Below are 25,764 nucleotides of genomic sequence, written 5' to 3'. Positions count from 1 at the left end.
GACAATACCTTCAATGCTCTGCCATTGTGGGTTCCAGTCAACACCTCTAAGTAAGCCTGGAAAGGATGTAAGTAAGGGTTGGAACAGAATTTTATTCACCACTGTCAGACCCTTCAGTGATAGGTCATTTTCATTGTGGAAAACAAATGTTCTTCCTCAAACTGATATAATGTTATAGTTCTGTTAATCCTGGACTATCCGCTTGTTAAGTTAATGACCGTTCCATTGTCCACAAAGGAAATAGTTTAGTTATCTCGGAGCTGAAGGGTCCTGATGGGACTTTCAAGGTTTATGGTTAAGTTAAGCCTTGATTTTGATAATCAACTCTAAACCATTCCTAGGACGGCTACGTAAGCAGAAGACCATTCTTTAAAATGCTGTATCATTTGGAAAAATTACTTGGACTGAAATATAAGGTTGTCTTGTCTTCCTATCTCCTCTCCAGCTGCCTTGGCCCTTGGGCAGCCCTTTGAGCAAAGTTTGGTTGTTTGCGTCTTCAGTAGCTTTGCAAATGTTGCAGTTTGGCAAATGCAGCCTCAGATGTAGAATGAGATGGCTTTGGTTTCGAAATTGGCCATTCATGCTGATAACAGGTATTAATTTAATCAGCCTCAAATTGATAACAGGTATCTCCTGTGGAAACAAAGATAATTTATTATTGATCGTGTCTTCTGATGTAAACTCTAGGCTTATTTTGTCTTGTAAAATGCTGGTGTAGCCTTCTGCAATCTGAAGGAGACGGGAAGGGGGAGGAGTAGAAAGAAGGCAAGAGAGCTCCCCATGTTCACACAAGATGTGTTCGCTCTATTGTTCCATTACCTGCTTTCTCTGGAAACTTTATAGATTAGCTTTTATGATCCATTTTGAAATGTTTGCTGTTTTTAAAGCAGAAGCAATCTTTGCAGCTTTCAGGCAGAAGGTCATTTTATACAAAATGTCCATTCGTGTACAACAAAGCTTATTTCTTCCACAGGAACAAAGAAATAATGAAGGCTCCTTAAAAGCTGTTTTTTCCTAAAGAAATGATCATCTTGATAGTTGGTGATTTCTATGTGCCATTTCTATTGGAACTGAAAAGTGAAAATATTTGTATCAATAAGGATTACTGAATATTATGAAGCCCTCAGATATGACTCTAAGGGCAGTTTCAACATTTCAGAGTGGGAGGGAAAGATGTCTTGGATTCCTTCTTGTCTAATTGTGTCTGTCTCTCCAGGTTATTCCTTTTGCTATGGTTTATTCCTCGTGGTCATCCAGTCATTGATATGGCCTCTGCGTAGGTCTCTGAGATCCAGCTGTTTCCAGAACATCTTCTTGCCTCCAAAACTCTGTTTGAAATGTTTCCATTGGCTGGAACACTCTTTTAGCACCACTCCTTCTTCTAGAAGAACCTCCTGTTCTTCTTTAGGGCTCAGCTTAAATCCCACTTCTTCTGGGAAGCTTCCTGGCCTATTGTTAGCATTCTTTGTCACTTATTCCTTTATGTTGAAATAGCTGTTTTCATTGTGTGTGTCCCTCATCCTTCTGTAAACCACCTCCTGTTGTTTCATGGCTCACTGGTGCTACAAATCCCACACTTGAAGAAACAGTCATCAAATTACTCGAGCTACAAAAGCAGCAAACATTAATCTACACTGCTACAGAGGGATACCAACTCTATCTGAGAACAGAAGGGACAGGTTTTCAGTGCCGGAAGGATTATGAAAAAAGTGAATTTGAACATCTTACTCTTTTTTTAACTTAATGGTTCTCAAAAGTTGGTGTCTGACCTTTCATACAGGAGACGAATGTTTGAAATTAGTCCTGGGAACAAATCAATCTCATTTTGTCCAGATTCATGGAGACATCTTTTGACGTGCTGATGGCATTTTAATGAGGATGGAGATTTTTCATTTTGTTTCTCTGATCAATTGAGTTTGAATCTGAGTTTGAAGCGAGGACCTGGGTTTCCTCTGTCCTCACCCCTGTAGACTGTCAGTGTGTCGAGTGCAAGCCCTGCTGCGTAACAGGGTGCTAGGATGGCATTAACCCAGGTACAGACACATTGGCAAGAGCTGTAACTCTCACTCCATCAAACTCAAGCCATTAAAACAAAACCCACTGAATCTACCGTGAGGAAAAGATGACTGATGACATGCTGGGGAAGGTTGTGATGGTTAATTATTACTTCTCCTCGATCACTCCATTTGGTTGTTTTTCTACACATTTAGCTCTTGTTGATTTGAGGGAAGACTCATGTGATCTCGAACTCTGATAATAATGACAATTCAATAACTAGCTCCAAGCTGATCATCAATGCAGCCCAAATCTATGTTAATCATTATGGATTTTCCTTAGAGGTTCCTTAGTTGAGCTTAAACATTATTTGAGAAAGAATTATGTATTCATTTCAGGAAAAAAATGGCAATAAAAACCCTGGTATGAGAATTAAATGTGTTGTTGCAAAATGTTAAATGAAAACCACTAAACCTATGAAGTGCTTCGAAATCTTTGTTAAATTCCAATATCTCATTATAACAGCATTTACAAGCCAAAGCTTTTTAGCTTTAACATAAGAAATAAAAATAACTTCTTTCTTTGCTACTCCATATGGTTTTTATATTTCTGTTTTACTTTAAGGAGTTTCGTCCATAATTGTCCCCCCACCCTCAATTTTAGGGAATTTTATTTAAAATTTTTTTCATTGGTACACAATTTGTTCATTCTGATAGATTCAGTAGTAGTCAGTTACTTTGGTTGTATAATCACATTTTCTATTATTACCTTTCCCACCTCTCGCTGCACATTTCTTTCTGTCTTTTCTCCTCTTAAGCCAAAATGACTGGGAACAAAAAACAATGAAATACAAGTAGAACAAAAAAATCATTTTCTTCTTCTGATTCAATTTTTACTTTGACTTGCTGTCCTATTTTCCCCCTCCTGGACCATGACGGAAAGTCTGACCTCTACGATGTCTTTAACCCTAGTCTCGATTTAAGTGTTTTGGGGGAGGAGACGGGAGATTGTGCCTTCTGTCCTGTTGTATGGATATATGTGGGGTCATTGTAAGGAGAAATAAGATGTGATTTTAAATGAAATGCTTTAATATCTCGGCTATTCCCCTTGGCAGTTTTGCCTTCACCACAGCTATAAATACTATCCATGGTCCGTGGCTTCTAGTATTTCTTGTTTATAAAGAGACCTTTTGTTTGTATTTATTTCACTAAAATGGAAGAGTTATTTAGAAACATAAAAAGTCAATGACATGCACATCAACTCACGAATTACAACTTTTTACCTTGTAGATGCTTTGTTCCAAGGCCAGGATGTATATTCCAGTATATTGTTATCATTTTTATTGAGTAAAGAAATGTTTTGGCGTTAAAGGGCGAGGGGAGGATCTCTGGACGAAATTGCTGTTTTCTCTCACCTCAAAGCTCAGTTTTGAATACTGTCTTCAAAGCCACTTTTATTTCTGATGTTCAGTTTTAATTAAAAACCACATTCACAATTCTGTAATCCCGCCTGCAGATCCAAAAGGGAAATTCGTACAAGAGAAAATTAACTTCTAATTATTGAAAGCACACTGCCTTTCTAATAGATATAACAGAGTAACAGTTTTCCTCAGGCTCAGTGGCAGTTCCTTGTATAATAACTAAAATATTAGCACATTTAAATTGATTTTTCTTACCTGCAAGTGATAATCAAACTTATTTTTAAAACATATTTAATTTGACTTAGATTATAAGGATATTCATTCAGGAAAAAGACATTATAGTCTGCTGTTTTCTACTGGCAAACATCAGAGTTGGAATTTGGGTGTTCTTGACTTTGTTATATAATGACTCAATTTATTTTTATTTTATTAACACTAGGAACTTCTGTCCTCAGGTCTCTGTTTTAGGTAAATTTATGGCATATGATTTCCTTCTTAAGTAATATTTCTTTTGACTTGTTTATCTTTATGAGCTTTTCAGAAGAAAGATCAGCTATCCTTTGTTCTTTCCAAAAGGTACATAGTTCTCAATGTGCTGTTTGTCATTATCGTTTCACAGGCTCAGCCTGTTCTTGCGAGTTTTCCCCTGAATTCTGCCATAAAATGTAGGCCTGTCTCCCATTGGCACCAGACAGCAGGTTGGATAAGCTGGTGGTAGTCTGCATGAAGGGTACATCATTTCACAGCCCTGTTCCAGAGTACTTGTTTGCCTCACATGAGACAACTATTATGTATAGCTGCCTGTTGACCATCTTTTTCTGAAGCATATTTCTTAAAGCTTTACAGTGAGCATGATGGGAAAGTATCTTCACGGAAAAAATGTGTGAGATAAATTAAGTTTAAAAAAAAGGTGAATTTAACTTTAAGATGAACATAAAAACTGGCTATTAGGTTTCAAATTTCATGTACTTACTACTCCACACAGAGAACAGTGTCTTGGCTGATCTGAATAGTTATTACAAGATTATTGAATTGTTTCCAATGTCTTACCTTCTTGTGCCCCATGTCTTGTATTTTGCAGTGTTGTGGTTGAAATATATTTCGTGTTATGTTACATACGAATATGTTATATGGTATGTAAGATATATATATATATGTATATACACACAGATGTAAATAAAATGTTACATATAAAATGCATTTCATGCTATGCTCTTTCATGGTAATTTCAACTTGGCTGTTATTTATATCTTATTCTCTTATTTTTTGGTCCTATACTACTTTATCATTTTTTTTATTTCCTGTTCTTCACTTTTTTCAATCTTATCTGCCTTGATATTATTTTTTCATCATTTGTACATTTCATTGACATTTCTTCTCTGGGTTCTCAGAATGCTTAGACGCCATGAAAAAACAACTTCTACGTGTTTAAGTAAACACAATCAAAAAATGAATGGCTTTTTTGATAATGTCAGTGTTCAGACATGCATAATATTTATACATACTCTGTAAATCTCAATATGTAACTGATTTCATGATACATGCATAGAAATTCTAAATCTATTACAAAGATTAAGAGAGTAAGCTCTCACAAACATAGATTTCTTCTATCACTGCCTGCCACTCATCTGACACAGTCCACATGGATATATTTGCAAATTGTGCCTTGTGATCCTGGGAGGCTGACGACCTTCTTTGACTGGGATGATTGCAAGAAGACAGACCCACTGAAAGCTGACCTAATGAAAACTTGAGGCCAGTGTTTCCAGTCTACATGGAGAGTGTCTCTCCTTAGTTTTCTTTTTCTCTCTTTCTCATCCTCTCCATTTTATGCCTCTTTTCTATAAGTATTTTATATCTTATAGTGAAAATACATATGTACACGGATTTTAAAAAGATAAATGAGAGTTGAGAAACCTTGGAGGGTTGGTGGAGCTTATTAATCAAGGCATCAGGGTAAGGTCTGGGATAAGTGCTGTTTTTAATCCAGTGGTTCTCAAACCCTGGCAGCATCAGAATCCCCTGGAGAACTTGTTAAAACAGAGCGCTGGGCCCACCCCCAGAGCATCTGATTCTGTAGAATTGGGATGGGGCCTGAGAATGTGCGTTTCTAATAAGTTCTCAGGTGAAACTGACGCTGCCAGTGAAGGACTACACTTTGAGAACCACTGCTTTAGGGTCACCTTTTCATGTGTTTGGGGTGAGGGAACAGGCCCAGAGAGAGGAAGGAGCTTGTCCAAGACCTCACAATTGTAGGGGGTTGCATCTAGGCTAGAAACAGAAGTGGATCTTCTGGCTCTGGCTCTGTAATATTCTCCTGGAGTCTGTTCTTTGATTGACCAGAGAGGGAGAAGCCCCTGCCTGACCATCTGAAGGAAGACAGATGTGCCCCTCCGCTCAGATTCCTGTCTGTGGGCAACACTGTCTCTGGCTGGCCTGTCTCTTTCTTTGTATGTCCTGGGGAGAGAGAGAGCTTAGCCGTCAATACTGGTGCCTAAAGTTACCCAAATATATTTCAGCCTCTTTATTTCCATGTCCAATTTAATAATTATTCATGGAACATTTGTCTGTTGATTTGTGATCATTTAGCGATTAATACCAATGTCATCATTTTTCAAACAGGGCCTATTAAACTCAGGTCTGTATTTTATCAAGAAAAAGCAAATGAAGGACAGCATAGGCTACAAAAGTAACCATAGGAAAGATAGAAATGGCTGAATTTTTACTTGGATGTAAAGGTTTTGCTTTTAGTTCGATGAAATTTCAGTGAAATATTATTTCACTAAAAAAGTTTTCTGCAATCCTCTAGCCTACATTTTCATGGTCGGAAATTCTTATTGTTGGCAAATTTAAATTAAAATAAAAATGATTTCGATAGTTGACTAATCATCTTTAAAAGGAATTTGATGAAATTGTTTTCATAAGACTATGAATTGGTTGAATTTAATTGGCTAAGAAGAATAACAAGAGTTGTGTATTTATGGATACTGCTTATTGATTTAATTTCAGTGATTTCTTATTGGGATGCAGATTGTCAAAATGGCATTGATGTACCATGAGTTCAAATAACTGTCACCTGATAATTACCTGCTAGAACTGGGTGCAGAAAGAATTGACTTCAAATGATTGAGGGAATTAAAATAAGTAGTCTTTTCCAAACCATTGGGGAAGAAAGTTAGCCCACTTAGAGTTGGACTCAATTCAATTCAATAAATCTTGACTAGGAAGCTTCTATACCCGAGGAATATACTTTTCTAGGTAAATTTCGGCATCCACATCGGTCCTTAAGGGCCACTGTCTTTAAATTGTTACAAAAATGGATGCAGAACATGCGTGCATTTATACACACATAAAAATAAATATTTGCTGGAAGAATTATAATTAAATGGTGTAGGCAAAAACCAGATTTGACACTGATGTTATTATTTTCAGTTTCACGGGAGTAAATGCACTGGATCACAATGTACATGCCATGATATAATCTGTCATTTTTGAGCAATGGAGAAACATCAGTCTTTTCGTGTTGTTGAAATGGGGTCCAGGCCACACTTCTGATCTTTCATGTTGCTTTCTGTCTTTTCAGCGTCTTGTGGAGGCTGCAGAAGAAGCACACCTGAAACATGAATTTGATGCAGACTTGCAGGTAACTGATTATAGTTTGAGTTAAATTGTTTTGTGCGTGTTTGCTACCACAGAAGAAACACTAAGTGTACCAGGACTACCAGGTTTCAGTGGTTAGGAGAGAAAGACTTTTGAGAGGATAGTACAGAGTTGAAATAAATGTGCCTATTTCTTGACAAAGCGGGATAGAGATCTTCAACCATTTTCCACCATGACAGTTGCGATGAGTGATAAGACACACTCACGTGCGTGTAACCAGATTTTGATGAACTCTTCCCCAATTCTGGGGGCGTTAATCAGTCAACTGACAATAATCACTAGAGCTCCTAATCGTAAATTGCTAAGATAGATAGCAGAATATGTTCAAATCTCACTTCCCTAGCTGCAATCTAAGTGACTGAAAGCAATGTTGTGATGGATCTAACCTTGAATTAACTGCTAATTATATTTAAAAATTAAATCATTCACAGACATGGGATTCGAACATGTGCTTATTAATAAATTTCTTGCAGTAGATCTTGCATCTAATCATGGCACACCTGGTTGAGAAGGATTTTAATGTTGCTGTGTATATAGAAAACATAGTAAAAGGCAACAAGGGAATTGAATAGTACTTGGAAGTTCCTTTGGGTCCCTCCTGAGGGAAATTCTATCTGTGTTGTCATTTTGAGTTCTGTGGCATTTCCTCACTACTAGGAAAACAGAAGGAGTCAATCATAATCCTTAAGTCTGTGCTTTGCTAGAATATCTCTCTTTTAGTGGCATGTGGTCACCATTAGGATATAGTGTTTATTTTGCTATATTTTCATTTATAGGGAAAAGATAAAGGCTGACATAAATCTTCAAGCACAAAAAAGGATGGTGATACCAAAGATAGCCTTTGGCTGTGTTTCTCTCCCATGGATGTACTTCTTGTGGTCACTCTCATCTGTATCTTTTGCCTTGTGGGTGAAAGAATGCGCACTGAAGTAAGAAATTGAGGAAAGTTTAATAAAGGAAATACTTACAAATGTGTAGTAAGAGAAACCAACAAGCAGTGGTGTTGTAGTCCAGGGCAAACCACACTCCTGAAGGAACAAGGGGAGGGGGTGATTTCCAGAACCCAGGGAGAGTAGCAATATGGAAAATGTATTTGATAGAGGGGTGCAGCCAACCATGGTGAATTGGTAAGGGTGGAATTTGGGGGGACAATACCTCAATAACAGTCTCTAGTCTTCTGTTCTCTTGCTGTTACCACCAACTGTTGGTGTGGTTGGGGTAGTTCAGTCTCCTGAGACGTTGAGTTGAGTGGAGAAGGGTGAAGAAAGGGGTCTGGAGGAGAAACAGAAAATATCAAGCCCGCTTGCTGGGGGTCATTTTCAGGCATAACACCCAACATAAGAAGCAAATAGAGCCAGGACTGTAGCCAAGCATTAGAGATTCGAGAGGGAGGTGGAGAAGTTCAGGGGGCTGTTGGTAACATCCAGAGAGGAGTAGGGAAGCTGGCCCAGCTCTTTGAGCAAAGCTGCAAGAAAAGGGGCAGAGGAGTCAGCTGAATGTAGCAAGGAGCACCTTGCCTTCCTACAGCCACACCTGCACGGCAGCTCCAGAAGATCCAGGGCCATTTACTGCCTATGTTTGTCTTCAGCATGCCTCCTCTGCAGAGGGTTAGGACTTCCTAGAGTGGGCCAGAAGGGGTTTTAATAGAAGTGTCAGGAAGCACCTTTGTAAGTGTGAAGATTGTAAGGACATCTTGAATGTGTTGCTAAGGGAAACTGTCTCTCTTTCCTCCAGAGTTCCTGAAGCCTTTTCAGAAATATTCTAGTTGTAAATGATGGAAACTCAACTTACATCACCTTAACTTAGATTATAACAGTGAATGAAATAAGAATCCGTGAGTCCACTCTGATGATAAATAAACAGATAGATAAATACATAAATGAGAAGGGAAAGCTCTTAGAGTAGAATTGTTACTGAAACCGATCTGGGTTTGCTTCCGGGCAAATTAAATAAGACTCTTCACCAGAAGTAGTTGTCTTACAAAGTAAAGTATATTTGTGGCAAATAGGAGACAATGAGGAATCATTTCCAGAGTCATGGCGTCCCTGAACAAAGGGAAGCAGGGACATTTATTTTGGATGGGGAATAAATATTCAAAAGGGAGAGGTGTGTATGCGCTTGTGCAGGCTCAGGTGGAAAACATGCTTCCACATACACTGCAGGTTACGGTAATAAGGCCTAAGCTCCTCCTGGAGAGATCTCATCATTAAAAATATGGCAAAGGTCATAGGCGTTAGTTCTCTGGTGAGGCTTGATCTGGTTCAGGATGGTTGGTGATTGCATCTCCTTAACATAACAAAAGGACAAAGACAAATTTGGAAAAACAGTTAAAATATCCAAATCTACCCTTGAGTTCCTCCGTGTACCTAGTTGGTGACAGAATGCCAACTAAGAAATGTAGAAGAAATGGTGGATTTAGAAAATTATGGTAATCATTGATTCAGGCAAGAATGTTCAATGGATGCTAAAACTAGTAGGTAAAGGTTTGATAAAGAACAGAACGTTGACAGTCTCAAAATATCTGCCCACAATTTATTGTTAATTACAAAGGAAAAAATAGCAACTTTACTATGGAGAAACCTGGCAGCCATCACCTTTCACAGGTAATCAAAGTTAATCTGACTAATAATGGGATAGAATGGCATCAAGTGCCTCCAGATGTGTGTTGAGTTTTAGGACAATGCCCTATGTAGAATTCTTGTCCGAAATGTGTAACCTAAATCTAATCATAACACATCAGACAAATCTGGATTGAGGAATGTTCTACAAAGTAACTAGTGGACTCATCTTCAAAAATGTCAAGGTGAAGAAAGGCAAAGGACTTGTTCCAGACTAAAGGACATTAAGACACATGACAGCTAAATGCAATGTGTGATCCTAAATTGGATCTGGAACCAGAAACAAAGATTTGAATATGGACTGTGCGTTAGATAATAATATTGTATCACTGCTGAATTTCCTGATTTTGATTGCCCCTTGTGCTTATGTAAGAGAATGATCTTGTTCTTGGGTTTTTGTGGACCAAATATTTGGATCCATTGGTCCAATAGGAAGGAGTTTGCAGGAGAGTGAAAAGGATTATTGGAAGTCAGGACTGGTTTGGAAAATCTGGTGTTTATGGCTCATACCTATAGTCAATTTTATTCTGAAATCAGCTGTCTACAAGAAGTAGGTGGGAAAGGAGGAGGGAATGATTTAATTGATTTTAGGGGATTATTTATCCTTCAGCAGAGGAAAAATATTCTGTGGTTTAGCTCACCTAACCTAGAGCCACTCTTTTTTTGTCTGTCTGAAGCTATTGTTATCTTCGGGAGTGTTCTCATTTCCTTCCTATTATTGAAGTTTTACAATAAAATTCTAGTGTAGCACAACTGGTTCCCTTGTTAAATGTGATGCTGTAAACATGTGTGCAGCATTGGCGTCTCTCGGAAAAAAAATGGAGACCGAGAAAACGAATCTCTGGGGTGTTATAGTTTTTGTTCTCTTGGGAACAAAGAATAGGAACTCAGTTTTTCCTCCCCAGTCATCTGTTCTGTATAAGTACAAGAGAAGTACCAGAGGCTACAGCTGTGTTCTGAACACAAGAGTAGATGTTGAAATAATCTCTCAATATTACAGTGTCATTCACTATCTAGACCTCAGACCTTCGTGGAGTCTTCCCTGGGTCAGAGTAAACCACGTGCGCTTTTGTGGAAACCTGTAAAAGAGGGACCTTTGAGAAAATGGATGTGCATCGAAGAATGAGTGTCTGCTTAGATGAAGGTTTTGAAGCTGTGAAGCTCTGACGCTATTAAGCGCAAGTCTGTTAATAGCTTGGGTGTTAGCCCCGTTGCTGTTACTAGGGTAGCAGGTCTGTGTACAGGCTCTGAGTTTATTGCTACGACGGGCCATTAGGGCTGATCAATTGTTAATCTGGGTTCTGCTGACCTCTCGGCAACCCCTGAGAGTGGATTGTTTTCACCAAAAAAATTTCAGACTACCATCTGCTCACTGTGAAATAATGCTGAGGTGGTCCCCGTGCTATTAGCTCAGGAAGAGCAGAGGGAGCTGAGAGTCTATTTTCCTACAGAAAAAAAAAAGTGTCTTTGTGACATTTCCTAAACTGTGTAGCTTGTCATATAGTCTTAGCCCCACAGTTCCAAAAATAGAAAAGAGATTTGCCTCTTCTTTCACTTTAGATTGGAGTCTTTGTGTCATTGCACCATTCATGTGCTGTAAAAGTGAAGAATTTGTTTTTCATTGGTAGAATCATCAAAAGTTACACAAAGAGGGGCCGGCCCCACAGCCAAGTGGTTAAGTGCACATGCCCCGCTTCGGTGGCCCAGGGTTTAGCTGATTCGGATCCTGGGTGCAGACCTAGCGCCACTCATCAAGCCATGCTGAGACGGTGTCCACGTAGCAGAACTAGAAGGACCTACAACTAGAATATGCAGCTATGCACTGGGGGGCTTTGGGGAGAAGAAGAAAAAAAGGAAAAAAAAAAAGATTGGCGACAGATGTTAGCTCAGGGGCAATCTTGAAAAAAAGAAAAGGTACCCAAAGCAAGTCATGCCTCCTTTATTGTCTGGATTTTATTTCCATTTAAATTTCCTGTCACAGTCTTTCCAGAGTTTTAACTTTTTGCCTGTGGGTTTATGGCCTTGACATCAGCAGTCCCATTGTAAGGTCCTTAAATATGGCATTACATTGTTAGTTCTTAGCAAAACTGTGTTGGGGTAAGAGGCAAAATACAGCCTCTGAAGAGTCACATGTGTGAACAACCCACAATGCAGCATCCTCCATAGAAACCAGGGCTGCCTGGTGTGCACTGGCTGGAGAACTTTCTTGTTGACGCTGGTGTCAGTTCAGCCCTCTGGCTTGTCCTCCCTTATGGTGGCCCATGGGTTCTAGATTGGTCATCTCTTGGTTTTGTCCTTTATTCCTTGATATCTTCATTAGGGCAATTTTCAGTTATAGGTGATATAAACAGAGGCCTTGTTAAAATGGCGTCTTCCCTTTTTTATTTTATGCTTTGAATGAACATACGTTTTTCATGTAAAGCACCTCTGAGATTGGTAATTATAATGAAAACAGTTTTTAATATCCTCAATTATCATGTGATTATTTTAGCGTTTCACCCTCATTATTTTGAAGACAAAACTTAACTTGGGGTCGGGAGGACTGATGGGGCTGGACTCTAGCCCTGATTGCCCTAGCCATCCATGAATTTCCAGAAAACGAGGTCTACACATGTGGTATAACTCAGAGGGAATGCCTTCCTCCTCTTACTTACTCTTTCTTTTGGGGTTTTTCCACTGGCAGCAAAGAAGACGAAAAAAGTCCTTTTGACAGTTTACTAAAAACCTGCTTATCTTTGAACCACAAACATATTTTCTTTGAAAGCTGTCTCAAATAAGTGCCAATTGCACAGAGCTGGTGCACAGCGGAAAAAAAAAAGGAAAAAGAATTGTGGTTTTGAATTGTGTATCCTGCAGGAGGCTTTTCCATCACGAAGTTTTTATAATAATTTTTCTTTGTTGTTTTGTAGCAGAAAAAAAAAGCCTGGTGACATTCAGAGGGATAACCAAAGTTAGAGTGGAAAGGATCTGAGGGGATGCAGAGTGTCCTGAATGTCCCCTCGTGGTCATTGTCAAGCTGCAGTTGCCTGTTTTGCAAACACAGTGGCCTGATTTCAAAGTTGGGGTGAGGGGTTTGCAGGGGGAGGGACGCAGAGACCACTGACGGACGTCTCTGAGATGGGGCGGCTTACGGTATTTGTTGCAGCGCCTTCCTCCACCTTCTTGCCACTGCCTGTTGCCATGGGAGGTTTGTGTTTAAGGAGACCCAGGGGAGGAGAGACGGGCGGCTTAGGAGCCCCAACATCCGTTTTAGAACATCTAACACTGTCCACTGGGAGAAGGAAGCCTTTCTTGGAAAGGATTACCAAGGGCAATGGAGTAGCAAACAGCAGAGCAGAGCTGTCCTTTTCCTGACAGCCTTTCCCTGCTGGCAAGTGAGGCTTTGCCCTGGGGAAAGACTATAAGTTGTGAAGGAGAGTAAAGGACGTTTTAGTAGAAGTACTTCCTGAGTGGAGGAAATGACTCTCCTCACTATGTTTTGCATGTATTCCTGTCAAGCCTCAATTCATTCTTGCCCTCTTTGACTGAATGAGGTGTTTAGCTCCTTTCTGGGGGTGGGGGGTGGAGAGCCGTGCAGCACAGAAGACCCAGGTCCCAGAATTGGAAATGGTGTTTTTCATAGAGATAGCTAATTGACTTTGCGCAAGACAGATAGGGGTCACATCTATAAGAGAAATAAATGAAAAAAGATGGAAATTTTCACACTCTGTATTAAAATAAGTCCCTTTTATTTCTCATCTAACTTATGAGAGTATGCCTATTGTTTTTTCCTTTTCCTTTTTATCGGCTTGGCAGGGGGTCACAGTTAGTCTTCCCTATTTTAAGATCTTGTATTAGATGTTTCTTAGGACTCACCCCATGTCGTTTATGCACAAGACTGATGTGTAAATGGTTTCTTTAAGTCTGAGCATTTTAAAATAAAAGTCATTTCTCAGTTGTTACACACACACTCTATGCACACACGCTCTCATTCCTGTTCACTTGGCTAGAACATTGTAACTTTTCATCAGGCCAGCGCCATGACTCCAAGCTTCACGTTAATCGTTTGCTTGGTGGTCGCATGATATGCTCACGACCCTGACTGTTGGTCACATGAAAGTGGAAGAAGGGGCAGCGAGTGGAGCCTCAGCTTGATCTGCAGAGAGCTTTGGCCTAGAGGTCTGGAATACTGGTATTTCTAGTCCCAACTGGACCGTTTACCTGATCAAAGATCTCATGCCGTGGCCTCTTTGCTCATCCATGAAATGACGCACTTGTAATATCTAGATGATTTCTAAGATCTCCTCCATCTCTTGTGCGCCATCATTCATTCAACAAGTTTTCAGTGACCTCCTGTGCGTCAGGCACTGAGCTGCGGATATGGCCGTAAAGTAGGCAGATGCTGTCTTTGTTCTCACGGAGCTTACCACCTGATGGGAGTGACAGTTGTTAAAAACATGATGACATAAATATTTATTAAATTTTGATTGTGATAAATGACATGAAGAGAAGTACAGGGTAATATCACAGTGCACAACAAGGGGACCTCACCTAGTCTGGGAGTTCTTGGGACCTTGGAGCAAATCCCCAAAGGGTAAGTCTTGATTGAGTGGAAAGTCTAGGTTCACCTCCACTAGAGCTAGAAGAAATCTCCCCAGACACAGAGAACCCATAATATCTTTATTTTCCATAAGTGAAAAATTAAAAATTATTTTATCTGCTTTTCATATAATCTCTCTCACCTCTGAACTCTCATGGTACTTTGTTTTTCCCTCTTTTATGGTGTTTATCACTTCCTACCCTGTAAATTTTATTCACATACGTGCATTGCTTGCTTAATTTACCATTTATTCAGGACTCAGTACATGTTAGGCCCTGTTTTAGGACTTCTACAAACTGAGAGGTGACCCTTATCCTCCAGGAAAGTTCTAATCCTTTTTAAAATATGTTTTTTTCAGTTGTTCCTTTAAGGATCGCAATAAGCATCTTTAAGTGTACAGGGTATCAAGACTTAATTTAATGTGTGAAGTACCGCTTCACCTGAAACAAGAACTGTACAGCAGTGTAATTCTACCTACCACCATCCTTTGTGGTACTGTCATATATTTTACTTCTATATGTCTTATAAACACCATAATAAAGTGTTTTTATTTTTTCTTTAAACAGCTGTCTTCTAAAAAATTAAATAAGAAATAAGATAGTAATATATTTACCCATAACATACCATTTCTATCACTTTTCATTCCTTCCTATGGATTGGAATTTCCATATGCTATCATTTCTCTTCAGCCTGAGGAACCTCTCTTAGCATTTTTTTGTGTTGCAGGTCTGGTAGCAACAACTTCTCTCTGCTTCTGTTTATCTAAAAACATCTTTATTTCACTTTCATTTTTGAAGGATAATTTTACTGGATATACAATTTTTACTTAACAGTTTATTTTTTCTTTTAGCACTTTGAAGATATAATCCCATTCTCTTCTGATCTTTAATGTTTCTGATGAAATGCCAGCCATCATTTTTATCTTTGTTCCTCTGTATACAGTGAGTCATTTTTCTCTGCTGCTTTCAAGATCCTTTTCCTTATCTTTGATTTTCAGTATGCTATATAGCATGATAAGCTAAGGATGTTCCTAGATGTGATTTTCTTTATATTTATTCTGCTTGGAGTTTGCTGAGATTATTGAGTATTATCACTATATTTGAAAATTTTACTTGCCCTCTTCTCTTTACAGTTCGTTCTGGAATTTGTCACATCTATGTTAAATTGTTTAATATTGTCACTCAAGTCACTGTGGCTCTTTTTTTTGTTTGTTTCCTATATATGTTTTATTAATTAATTGGTTTCCAAGTTCACTAACTCTTTCTTCTGTAGTCTCCAATCTGCTGTTAAACGCATCTAATGAATGTTTTATTTCATATATTGTACTTTTAGTTCTAGAATGTTCATTAAATCTTTTTTTATAGTTTCCATTCCCATCTGTGCACCAATTATATTCATGTTTTCTTTTAAGTCCTTGAACATATATATGATAGTTGTTGTAAATTCTTTCTTTGCTAATTCTGGCATCTGGCTCACTCCTGTTTCCATTGATTGCTTTTTTCTTTTTGAAGTCACTCTATTTTTTTGGCATCTTCACATGTTTAGTACTTTTTTGTTTTATGCTGGACATTGTGATTATATCTTTGATTTTTATAATTTCCTCATTGTAACTTAGTATAGTTCCATCCATGTAGTAGGTATTCTAAAAATACTAAATTTATTGAGTTTGGTTAAATTGATATTAGGAAACAGTTATTAAAGAGATGAAGGGAAGAGAATGATAAATCATGTATAGGAGGGCAGCCTCCAGAGATTTGATCTGCTTTCTAATATTGCATACACTGTGAGTACAGTATTGACTTCTTTATTACAAAAGAACCACATAAGGTTATCTTCCAGCTGAAAGAAAGAGGAAAATGCATTTTTGCTATAGAATCTTAAAGTATCAACATTGTTTCTTAAAAGTTTATCATTTCTAAGGCTTAATTATACTAGTACCATCCCCTGTTCTAAATTCAGATAGAGATATTAATATTAACAAATTTAAAGACAAGAAATCCAACTTTATAGTAATTTTAATTGATTTGGTTTCATTTGAATACTCATCTTACTATATAGTTTAGAGGGAAAAAATGGCATTATTTACTCCTTCCAAAGTTATCCTTTATTTGCCTGTCAAACATTTCCACATTAGTGACCCTCTTTTTTCTTTGCTATTTATGTGTTTAGAAACTCTGGGTCTTTTATCTCTAATTTCATCAATAATGAACAATCTAGTAAAACTTCCGTGTGTTTTCCAAATTGTCCTAGTCTTTCTTGCTGCAAGATTCCTTTTTCTATCATGACCATGTGTATCTCAATTTGTAGATAGTAGTGGTTATAGAAGATTGAATTATTGCTTTAGAAAGCATTTTCTTTCATACCAAAAAGTCACTGGTTCTTTTGTGATTCTTTTAACTCTTGTGTTTTCTTAGTTGGGCTTTCTCCAAACTGGGAATATTTATTTTAAATAAACATTTGTTTAAAACACGTTTTAAATAATATATTTTAAACACAATAAAACACCAGCAATTCAAACTTGATTAAACATTCCAATTAACAAATACCTTTAAAGTTCAGTTTAATTGTATCCACATACACGGTGTGATTGTGGTGTTTCAGACATCAGCCAGTTTGGAAAGGGCACGTTTTGGGATACCAGGGCCCTTTTGGCATATCTACAATCTTGTTAGATAAGCACTTAGTGGTTCTGTTAATCACGATATTAAGAGCCTACACCACATTTCAGAAACCTTAGTGTCTTCCATTAAGATGGCTGACTGCAGAGGTCGTTGTCAGACCCCAGAAATTACCTTGGAACCTTTCTCCAGCAAACTTTTGGCCGCATTGAGAATGTCCTTAGGTTGCTGATTTTTCACCAGGGATCGTGTGGTTAGGGATTTGCCAACTGCTGTTGAATTTTTAAAGTAAAACTTGAATCTGCTGGCAATTCAGAAAGTAGACAACTCGACAGAAATTTTCTAATCTCATGTCAGCCTGTTAATAAAGCGCTTGATCTGTACACAGGTGAGTTATTTCTCACCTTTTCTACTTTCAGGTTAGTTTGTGATATAGGCTTTCATAATATATACATAGCTTCAATCTCATGCTTTTGGTGTGGTAATCCTAATTCTTCAAATTAAAAATACTTTCATGATTTACAATTTTAGGATGTTTCTCTTGGTTGGTTAATTAATACTGATAGAATAGAGTAACAATGATAAGAGCAATAGGCACCATCGTGAAAAATGTATCAAACGCAGGTGCTGGCTTAAGTGCTTCACAGGTATTATTTCATTTATTCTTCTCCCCATGATCCTGTGGGATAGATACTGTTATTATCTCTGAAGATTGAGAAGCCATGTGATGGGCCCAAGGTTACGAGTGGGTCACACTAAAGTCTGTTTGACTCCAAAACCAATAAGTTACATTGTCTCACGAAACCACAAGTTGTAACAATGACCTTAATTTGCGCTGGACAAAATCTTATAAGGAAATAAATTTAAGATGAAAGTTATGAGTTATTTAAAAGGTCTATCAAATACATCAAAAATAAATTTTCTAGAATGGTAAATTCTGACCCAGCAATGTATGTAATAAAAAAAAATCTTAATAGATATAATGATTTAGTAAAAATGATTAAATCACTTTGATGGTATTATTAGAAACATGTGCATAAGGGAGACACTCCCTCATTTGGCAGTTGTATTTGTCCTCTACACAGTAACCAGTGTGCCCTTTGGAAACACTAATAGGGTCAAGTTACTTATTTCCTTACGCTTACATTTGCACACAGTTAGAATACAATCTCAGCTACCCTGTACTTCACACAGTACCATACAACCTGTCCAAGACGGTGCATGGATTAGCAGCCGCCTCTGCCTCTTTCCCTCCTGCCTGCTATGCTCCTGACTCACTCTGTTCTTCTGTTCTTTGAGCTCCCCAATAGGCTCTGTTTGTTATTTTCTGTCTCCTTCGGCAAAACATAAGCTCCGTGAGAGCAGGCACCTCACATCTAGTCAAATGTCCACAAATACTTGTTAGAATTAATTGAAATTTGTAAGAGTGATGTAATTACTAAAATCCACAACTGACTGGTGATTGCTAGAGTTGTACGTTGTTAGAAATTCATGAAGTTGTCATCTGCTTGTTTCAATTACAAAAAACGGATTCTTTCTTAAAATAAATACTTATGGCTTGACCAGAAGTGACTCAATTGCTGCTGTAATAATCAAAGACATTTTCATATACAAATGGCAGCCTTTTAGTGAAACAGTTGGCTTTTGTTGTTACTTGTAATAAATTCATGAATTTGCTAATTTCCCTCATCCAAATGATGTTTTTCTGCCGTTTAATATGTAGTTAAAATATATGAATATACTAATTAATTATGAACAAGATAATTATATTTAATGAATATTATATTAAAAGAATATTTATCAAGTTAGTTTATTAAACAGATATGTGCTTATAGAGAAAGCATCTTTAAAATTGGAAGGGAGGAAAATTAGAAGGAAAACATGCTCTTACAGCTCAGGTTTCCTCTCTTGGGGAGGTTCCTACTTATCTTCCCAGCTCCCATAATCAGAGCTAAGATAACAGTATGTCTGTGGCAGGGGTAGCCTCGTGGTTTTTTTTTTTGGTGAGGAAGATTGGCCCTAACACCTGTTACTGCCAATTTTCCTCTTTTTACTAGAGGAAGATTGTCCCTGAACTAACATCTGTGCCCATCTTCCTCTATTTCGTATGTGGGATGCCACCACAGCATGGCTTGATAACTGACGTAGGTCCACACCCTGGAACCAGTGAACCATGGGCCACTGAAGCTGAGTGCGCTGAACTTAACCACTACGCCACTGGGCCCCAGGAGTAGCCTCTTAACAACACAAGTAGGAATTCAGAGGGAGACATAATCAACTTCCAAGAATGAGTATTTGACAGCAAAAATGAGTGTGATTTGAGGTCCTATCTAAATCTTTGTGTCTACCAGAAAGTGAACTTCTAACATTATCATCTGCTTCAAATACCTTGAAAAGCCATCAGAGTCAGCCCCTCATGGAAAATCCTAGCTCTTGCATTTCACTTGTCCATAGGAAAATAAAACAACAGCAAAATAAATTAACAACCTTGACAAAACCCAAAACAAAACAGCCTTTCTCATGCTGGTAGTCATTAATGGAGGAAAAAAGAATAGTTTTCTTCTTTGGAGTATTGCATTAGTAGTCAGGGGTCTTGAAGTTTTGCTCATCAGCTGTGTGACCTTGAGCAAGTCACGTTTCCTTTCAGACTTCATGTTTCCTCAGGTAAATGAGGGGGTGGGAAAGGCTTGATTTTCCTTCCAGATCTAGAACTCCCTAAGTCTGTGAAGCTGTGATTTTTTACATGGAAAAGACAGCAACAATGTTTCCGAAGAGTGTGTGCTCTTTCTTTTAGGAAATCCAGCAACTTCTACAGACATAGCGTTGTCCTCAGGGAAACAACTCGGAGAATAAAATCCTCTCTCTAGTCTTTTCTCCCTCCAAATAGATATAAACCACCTGCTTTAAAACTGAAAAATGGAAATTTCAAGGACGCCTTGCTTGATTGGATCATTCGCAGACCCCTGTGAATAATCGATCCTTTTAGATATAAAGAGATTCTTATGAATAATATAGAGGGACATTTTTTCTGTGTGCGTGATTTTAAGAACTTAACACTGGAACTGAAATGACTTGTTTTACCCCAAACCTTGGTTTGCTGGATAGTTAAAGAAATTCAGAACCAAATTAAACCTTTGCTTTGGCTTATTTGGAAGTGATTATGTCGTGCATATGAATGTATTCATAATTTATCCTTCTTCCTAAAAGGTTTCAGGTGGCTGAGAACATACAGCCACCATGAAAAAACATTTTTTTTCTAGGTTTTAAAGCCTTTTGTCTTCTCATTCTACATGAGTGTGGCTGCAACATAGAGGTTGTTCTGATTAAAAGGAGCAAGACTGGAGAGGAGGAGGAGGGGTCACAGCTTCATCGCGATATTTTCTGAAACACAGGTCAAGAGATGATGGGCCACAAACAGCTTTTGTCTGGTCAAAATGCCTCTTTGATTACAAAGAAATAAAAGAGGATTCATTATGTCTGCTGATTAACATGCAGGATGAGGTAGACGTTAGCTCTTGAGAGAATGTCTACTGAAAACAGAAAGACGCATTTGAATGCTGGCTTTTTTTTCTCACTAGTGGTGAGACTGTGGGCAAATTTCTTAGCCTGTTGGAGTCTCAGTTTCTTCTGCCATCTAATTAGGATGATGAGACACTCCCTCTAAGCGTGTCAGGCTCACGGATCAACGAGAAGTATTTAGCACAGTGCCTGGTGCAGAAGATGATTCCAGTTCAGGGTAACCATTGACATTATTGTCATCATTATTTTGACCAGTCCTCTTGAAATACAAAGAAGTTGATTACATTGGTAATTGCATATTTAGTCTCTGCCTCCTTTGAGAACCGTGAACTCTTTGAGGCAGGGACCGCATCTGTTTTTCAGCGTTGTGATCGGGGCTTAGGCACACAGCTGGCACGCAATAAGGATTTGAAGGACTGAATGACTGAAGGAAAAAAAGTGAAGGATCATCTCAAGAGTTAGATACCCCTTAGAATGGAGGTTAAAAGCATCATTTACCAAAGAGAAAAAAAAATGTGATGCTGCTAGCAGAACTGGTAGTAACTTTGCAGCAGAAGGGCTGCCCAGGCTCAGAACCTGAGTGTTTTCAAGGCTCTTTGGGACCCTGGTAGGTCACAGGATTGGGTGTTTCGTGTCCACGGGGGGACTGAACTCAAACCATCTTTGGCCGCCCCTGTGCCCTCCTGGGTGTGTGTGGTAGATAGTGAGAGGCCTCTATCTAAGTAGTCAGAGGGAGCGAAAGACCTGGAACCACTTCACTTCATAGTCATCAGCTGATTTTGGAGCGCTGGACTGGCTAATCGTTCACTTAAGTTTTGTTGTTGTTTTAAACAGGTTCCTTTATGTGTCAGAAGAGAAACACAAACAAGAGACTGCTGCTAGGACATATTTTATATTCCTCTTCCAATTTCATTAATGGCTTCAAAGGAAATCTCGCTTGTAATTGCCTTAAGCATTCTGTCTTCATTATTAAATACCAGCCATTTGTTATATTCTACACTTCTTTTCGGCTCTGTGTGCCAAGTTTTTCTGAGACCTTCTGAATTAAAAATGATATTGAACTGTAGGGCAGGCGGGTCTGGGAGCATGCCCTCCCATTTAAATTTCCAGGGGATGGGGCCGGACCGGTGGCGCAGAGGTTAAGTTCGAACATTCGGCTTCTCGATGGCCTGGGGTTCGTGGGTTCGGATCCCGAGTGCGGACGTGGCACCGCTTGGCACGCCATGCTGTGGTAGGTGTCCCACATATAAAGTAGAGGAAGATGGGCATGGATGTTAGCTCAGGGCCAGGCTTCCTCAGCAAAAAAGAGGAGGATTGGCAGTAGTTAGCTCAGGGCTAATCTTCCTCAAAAAATAAATAAATAAATAAATAAATAAATAAATAAAATTTCCAGGGACATCACCGTGCTTTTAGGAATGTCTTAGTAGAGACAGATGTCGGAATCTGGGGCTTTATTCATTCCACTGTCAAAGACATTAACTATTTGGTTAGAATCAGGAAAATTCTCTTTGGTTTGGAATTATCTAAGTTGGACTTTATGGGTCTCTTATGCCCCAACCCCACTGTGGGTTTTGACCTTGAATTTTAGTCACACCTCAGCCGGGTCCACATCCAGTCTCTGACCTAGAGTCAGAAATTAGTTGGTTTTTATTCCATGAACAATGCTTAAATATTACCCATTCCAGAAAGCAGCCTTGTTTATGAATGTTTATTTACCAGGTCTTTCTTCGATCTGGTGTTGATGGGTGACTGGAAGTTGTAATGAATCTGGAAAGCAGACTCTCAAAGGTACAGGTCAAATTCAGTTGAGTCAGGTAGGTGTTGCTTGTATCTTCTTGGTCCATTGGGCTACAGCATTGTCTCCTGCAGTGTCTGATGCTATTGTCTCTATATTTTCTGAAGTCACCCTTTGCAATCCATGTGATGCTCTTCCCAGGAGGTGGGAGGCTCTGCTCTCAGATGAAGCAAAAGACACCTTTGGTGAGACGTGCAGTGAGCTTGGTGGTGGTGTGTGGGAACATCTGTAATCTGCAGCTTTTCTGTACCAGGGGCCCTGAGTATTTATTCATTCATTCACTCATTCATTTATTCACTTGTTCATTATTTTCTTGGATCTACCTGAAAAGGAAAAGATTCTGGAATATTTCCTCTGAGACTTGCGACAGCAGGCAGGGAGCCAGCAACAATTGGAGGTGCCTGATACAGTGAGTCAGACAGGTCGTGCTCTCTTTTTTCCTTCCTCTGCCTTTTTTTCTATTATCTTTAAATTTAATAGACTAAAGATGGGAAAAGGCAAAGCAGGTGACATCGCTTTTGAGTAAGGAAGGCCTTTGGGGTCCCTTGAGAGTATCGGCGGATGGGATTCAAGTTATTGATGTATATTCTTCCAACGTGGCAGAAACCAGCTCTGGATTTGAAAAGTTTCCCTAGACTCCATGGGGGGAGAGCTGTTGTTGGCATATTTGCTTTTTTGGGAGAGGTAACCGTTTCCTGCTGCACGGTTATCGTGTTGAGGGTTGGGTACCAGGGCGCCTTGGAGATAAGGATTTAATGAATGCATATGAGAAGAGGAAATTCAAGCCACTGAGCAGCGTATTGCCCTAGGCCACTTCCCATTTCAGGATGGTGAGATATATAGGGGAGTAAATTTCAGATGATCGTGGAAGAAAAGAAGTTTGAGGGGCATTGGGGTGAGAGATATGTCCTTACGTGTGTTTCCAACAGCAGGTGGGTGGTCCATCTCACTGAGAGCCTGATGAATCACCTCCCGGTTTTGTCCATTGTCTTTGTTTTTATAATTCACTTATAGCTTTAAAAAATATGATTAGGCCTGCCCTTGTGCTCATTATTCCTTATGGCAGAGGGGATGTGCTTTTAATTTATTCTTTGCTTCTAATTGTAGTATCTGCATGTCAAGGTTCACTGGCTAGAGAGAGAAAGAGCCCTGCTTTTGTAAAGCAGTTAATTGAACCTGGTAACGATTACTGTCAGAAATCCCCTGGGGTTGTGCTGGTTCCTGTGCATTGTCCCCAGTGGTGGTTTCTAGCATCAAGTGTGCTGGGACCCTGAAGATTTTCCAAAAGGAAACAGCAAATTGGAGTTCATGTACTGCCCACCCCAACTGCAGTAATGTTAATAACCTTTTCTGGGTTTGTACCAGTCTCTGGGCTAGAGACTTCTGAAGAGAATGTTTCCGAGTCTGAAATGTTTAAGAAATATTTGCAATACAGACAAAGGACTAGTGTCTAGGATAGAGACAGAACTCCTCCATATCAATCACAAAAATAGCACAATAAAAACTCCTCCTTATCAATCTACTGCAAAGATGCAGTAGAAAAACGGACAAAAGATATGAATAGTCAGTTGAGAGGAGTAGAATTACATGGACAAAAGAAAGATGCTCAATCTCACTAGTAAACAGGGAAAAGCAAATGAAAGCAGTGAAATACCATTTTTACCAATCAGTTGGCAAAATAATAGTGATGATGATGATGATGATGATATACAATGTTGGTAAGGCCTGAGGAGATGGGCTCTAGTGGTACAGCCACACTGCAGGTCAGTTTTGCAGAAGCTTCTAAAACTAAAAATGCGCAGACCCTGCGAATCATCCACTCCACATTTCACATCTGCTTTCAGAAACTCTAGTACTTGTGGACCATTGCAACAATGCACTTGTGTACCAATGCAACATTGTTTGATGTAGCAAAATCCACTAGCTGCCTGAATGTCTACCTATATGAGGATGGCTAATGACACCGTGGTGCATCATGGAATGGGTTCTAGGTAGTAGCTAAAAGGAAGGAAGCAGACCTACAGGTAATGGCAGAGATGACAGTAATGCCCAGGCAAGGACAATGCCCAGAACCTTAAAAAGCAAAGACAGGGTTTAGAATTATTTGTACAATATGATATAATTTAGGTTAAAAAGGAAAATGATCCTACATATGTTAAGTATCTATGTGTGTCTGTTATTACAGAGGAAAAGGTTTGTTAGCAGCATCCGGAGCAGGGCCTGGTATTAGCAGTGGTGTCAAAGGGAACGTGAGTCTTATCTGGGATACTTATTAGATTTTTACAAGGAAATTATTTGGGATAATCAAAATTGAATTTTTAAGTGTTTTTTCAAGAGAAAAAGAAGAAGTTAATTAGTGGGTAAATATCTGTTAGCCTCTGCTCCTTGCTTCACAGTAGCCTCAGAGGGAAGCCAGAGCTCAGAGCCACGAACAGCAGTGTGCTTGCCACGGCTCTTTTTCATTCTCTCAGTAGGCCTCAGGATCCCCCCTCCCTGAGGGGTTCTGGTGAAGATCAAGTGAGACCACGTGTGTCTTACTCTGCCCTGCTTCCTCCACCCCGAGTGCAGTGCGTGCCATGGAGCTGGCACTGACTAAATATGCGTTGATTGGTATTGAACTTGGAGATCTTGCGTGTGGAGTGTTCTGTTGACTGTGGCTGCAGGCATGTAACTGGTGATAGGTTATGGACATCTGCCTTATAGACAGAGGTGCTCCTGGCTTCAGATTCTGGAGAGTGGACCCTGTATCCAGGCCCTGGGGTTACATAAGCCTCCACTTGGCCTTCCTGAGCAGAGAGTCCCTTAGCCCATGTCAGAGAGGGGCTTCCAGCACTCCCAGCCTGAGGCTTTCCTCTGACCTGCCTGGAGCATTAGAGCCAGGGCCAGCTTCATGGGCCTGCAACCTGTGTGGGCACACAAGGCCTCACACTCAGAAGGGCCCAAGCTTGGTTTAATGTCTGCTGTTGCCATCTTGAAATTCTTAATTTTTGAACAAGGGGCTCTGCATTTTCCTTTTGCCCTGGGCCCTACAAATTATGTAGCCAGTCATGGTTAGAGCGATTTATGGGGCTAACTGTTGGCCAGGGAGTGAGAAGAGCTAATGAGAACCCTGCACCCCAGTTGGGGAAGCTTCTGGCTTGTGGATCCATGAAAAGCAGACAGCTCTGATGTTGAAGCAACAAAAGGAGCTCTTTATGACAGTGTGAACTTTCATGTTTCTCAAAGGAGGCCATGGAATCTGTTTGTGTTATTGCCCTGAGGGCAACAAGCACTTCCTCCCTTTGTGCCTGAATGCATGTTAGAGGGCCACAGTTCCTGATGGACCTGCACCTTTCTGAAAGGAGGCTTTACTACATGGCGGCTGAAGATGACAAGGCTTTCATCCTCCTGGTGGACAACTCTGTTTTGCATTTCAGTCAGATCCTGAGTGGCAGATGGAACCAGGACCTTGGGTGGGCTCTACACTGTGGGTGATGGAGAAGTAGCCAGGAGGCAGCCTCTGTCACATACCCAGCAGCTTCTGGCCTGCTGTGGTCCATGGCACTTAGATTTCTCCACAT

At 39.5% G+C, this 25,764-nt stretch overlaps 1 protein-coding gene across 4 annotated transcripts in view; it reads left to right on the top strand.

Moving 5' to 3' along the window:
• CACNA2D3 (calcium voltage-gated channel auxiliary subunit alpha2delta 3) overlaps window positions 1–25,764 on the top strand; it is an 832,052-nt gene that overhangs the window by 240,461 nt on the left and 565,827 nt on the right. For all 4 annotated transcript variants that reach the window (XR_011526928.1, XM_070574989.1, XM_070574988.1 and 1 more), the window contains one exon: window positions 6,999–7,058. Coding sequence is in view for 3 of the 4 variants with exons in the window: in XM_070574989.1 (XP_070431090.1) it covers window positions 6,999–7,058 (60 nt within the window). In the remaining variant the exon portion in view is untranslated. The remainder of the gene's footprint in view (window positions 1–6,998; window positions 7,059–25,764) is intronic.

The sequence above is a fragment of the Equus przewalskii genome, chromosome 15 (genome assembly GCF_037783145.1).
Source record: "Equus przewalskii isolate Varuska chromosome 15, EquPr2, whole genome shotgun sequence".
In the NCBI taxonomy this organism is placed as follows: domain Eukaryota; kingdom Metazoa; phylum Chordata; class Mammalia; order Perissodactyla; family Equidae; genus Equus; species Equus przewalskii.
This window is presented reverse-complemented; position numbering and strand designations above follow the sequence as displayed.